Source organism: Macrobrachium nipponense, chromosome 18 (assembly GCF_015104395.2).
Source record: "Macrobrachium nipponense isolate FS-2020 chromosome 18, ASM1510439v2, whole genome shotgun sequence".
Lineage (NCBI taxonomy): Eukaryota > Metazoa > Arthropoda > Malacostraca > Decapoda > Palaemonidae > Macrobrachium > Macrobrachium nipponense.
In genome coordinates, this window is record NC_087211.1 from 84,784,885 (window position 1) to 84,787,384 (window position 2,500).

General features: G+C 44.6%; 2 protein-coding genes across 2 annotated transcripts in view; both read left to right on the forward strand.

Moving 5' to 3' along the window:
* On the forward strand, positions 1-953 carry LOC135197306 (uncharacterized; the record flags this gene model as incomplete). The annotated part of the gene is given in 1 exon segment (XM_064224447.1): positions 1-953. A coding segment is annotated over 1 exon segment (441 nt), but the record flags the coding sequence as incomplete, so codon positions are not given.
* The window catches only part of LOC135197308 (calsenilin-like), a gene marked incomplete in the record, with an annotated part of 435,060 nt that overhangs the window by 403,116 nt on the left and 29,444 nt on the right, over positions 1-2,500 (forward strand).

The window sequence follows — 2,500 nt, forward strand, 5'->3', positions numbered from 1 at the left end:
TCCTCTCTGCCCTCCCCAGCTTCTGCTGCCGGTGCTTCGACGGGCATCACCAGTCACTTGGTGACGGCCGAACTCAACCACTCCTCCACAGGGTCCCTATCCAGCCTCCGGCATGCCAACAGCAACGGCAGCGTTGCCAGCCTCGCCAGGGCAGCCATCACCAGGGCCAACACGCTGAGGTCCTCCGCCAACAACAGCTGTCCCTTGAAGTCAAGCACAAGTTCGAGCGCGGCGTTGAACAGGACTGGGAGCTTGGTCCGTCGGCATGAGTCCCTCAGCAGGACGGCGAGCCTGAACAGCGAGGCGGAGGACCGGAGGCGGACGAGCATTCTGAGCACGGCCACCGAAGAGATCAACCTGGCGATCCCACTCGACGGCGACGAAGAAGAAGAAGAGGAGCAGCAGGAGGTATTAGCAGGGGCGGAGAGGACCCCCGCCTGACCATCGTCAGGTCCAACAGCCTGAACAGCCTGGCCTTCACGCCCGTGATCGTCTCCCAGCAGCCGCCGCGCCTGGACCAGCACGGAGGACCTAGGCCTATAAGCCCCCTCCCGCCGACAAGCGTACAACTCCGACGGTCCGGTGCCATGCCCGACAGGGCTCGGAGGGCCAACTACAGGTCCACGAAGAACGTGTCCTTCGATTGCGAGACGCGGACGGAGACCTTCGAGACCGAGCTGACGGAATCCGAGACGGACGAGAGGGAGTTCGTGCGTTTGATGGGACACTACGAAAGGCGACCTCACATGAGGTTGCCCCTGAGCCCCGACGACGAATACTGTCCCCCTGGGAAGGAGGAGGAGGACCTCCTACCGAAGGTTCTGTGCTTCGCCCTGGCGCTCATCATCACCGGGGGAATTCTCTACGGCCTCAACCTCCTCATATCTAGGATGAATATGAATCTCTTCTCGTCGTGAGGTTCCTCCTCCTACTTCGGTAGATAAGTCGTTCAAGTAAGAGTTACCTTCAGGCTTTTGTCTCTTGATAGAAGAGAGAGAGAGAGAGAGAGAGAGAGAGGCCTGCTTTCAATTTTGAGTCAGAACACGAGAGACGAGGAGGAAGAGAGGGAGGAGGAGGAGGAGGAGGAGGAGGAGGACGATCGTACTAAACCTGTCGACATTACGGTGCCGTTTGTTCAGTCGGAGAATTTACGGCTGGCGGAAAAACGTCTTCTCGTTTCTTCTTCTTCTTCTTCTTTCACAGATTGGAAAAGACGAGTCTAGGAATATATTTCGGATGTTATTTCAAGTTTTTAAGTCTCCAGTAACTGATAACCAGTAAAATTATATATATATATATATATAGATTAAATATATATATTATATATATATAGATATATATATATATAGATATATATATATATATGAATTTCTTTTAGTAACATCACCGTGATTCATACACATGCATTAAGCTACATATATCCTTTAATATCCAATTCGCTCTACCTCGGAATTAATATATTTTTTCATGTACGTTAACCGAAGGGGATTTTTTTTATATAAAAAATTTCGTCCTCTCGTGGGATTCGAACCAGCGCGCGCCCGGAGAAGAATCAGGACTTCAGTTGTGTTACCGACTCGGCCATACATATAAATATATATACATATAAGTCTATCACATTACCGTGATTTCATATACATATATCGAACTACAAATGTCCGTTTAATATCTAATTCGCTCTACCTCGGAATTAATATATTTTCATATATGCTTAACCGAGGGGGAATTTAGTTAAGCGATAATAGAATTGGCGATCGACAGGCGCGAACCAGCGACCTCTCAATTCCAGGACTGGCAGTGAAGCCTTAAACCACCCCGACACCGCGTTAATAAATTCCCCCTCGGTTAAGCATATATGAAAATATATTAATTCGAGGTAGAGCGAATTAGATATTAAAGACATTTGTAGTTCGATATATATATATATACTATATATATAGTATATATATATATATATATATATATATATATATATACACAACCTAGACTTACCCTTCCATGGTCACTATTCCCCTCTCTTAAAAACCATTAAACTCGACACATACGAATCTTTATGACTCAGTCTTTTTCAATACAAGAGAGACAATCTCCAATGAGAAATAAAAAGGGAGGACAAGAAATAAAAAAAAGGAAAAGACTGAACATATCAAAGTCTGAGAACAAAAGTCTGATTTTTAAATTACACTCTTTTGTTGAAGATTTTTCGTACAAAGTTTAAAGTTTGGCCTCAATTGGAAGGGGGAAGAATGGACATTTTTGTGTGTGTATGTTCGTACATCCGTATTGTAGTGTATATTAACTTCATAAGACGGTATTCTAGGGTACATCAACTTCCTATATCCTTATTGTAGTGTATATCTTCATAAATCCGTATTTGTGTACATCAACTTCGTAAATCTACAACATAGTGTTTATCAACTTCGTAAATCTATAACATAGTGTTTATCAACTTCGTAAATCTAAAACATAGTGTTTATCAACTTCATAAATCCGAAATTAG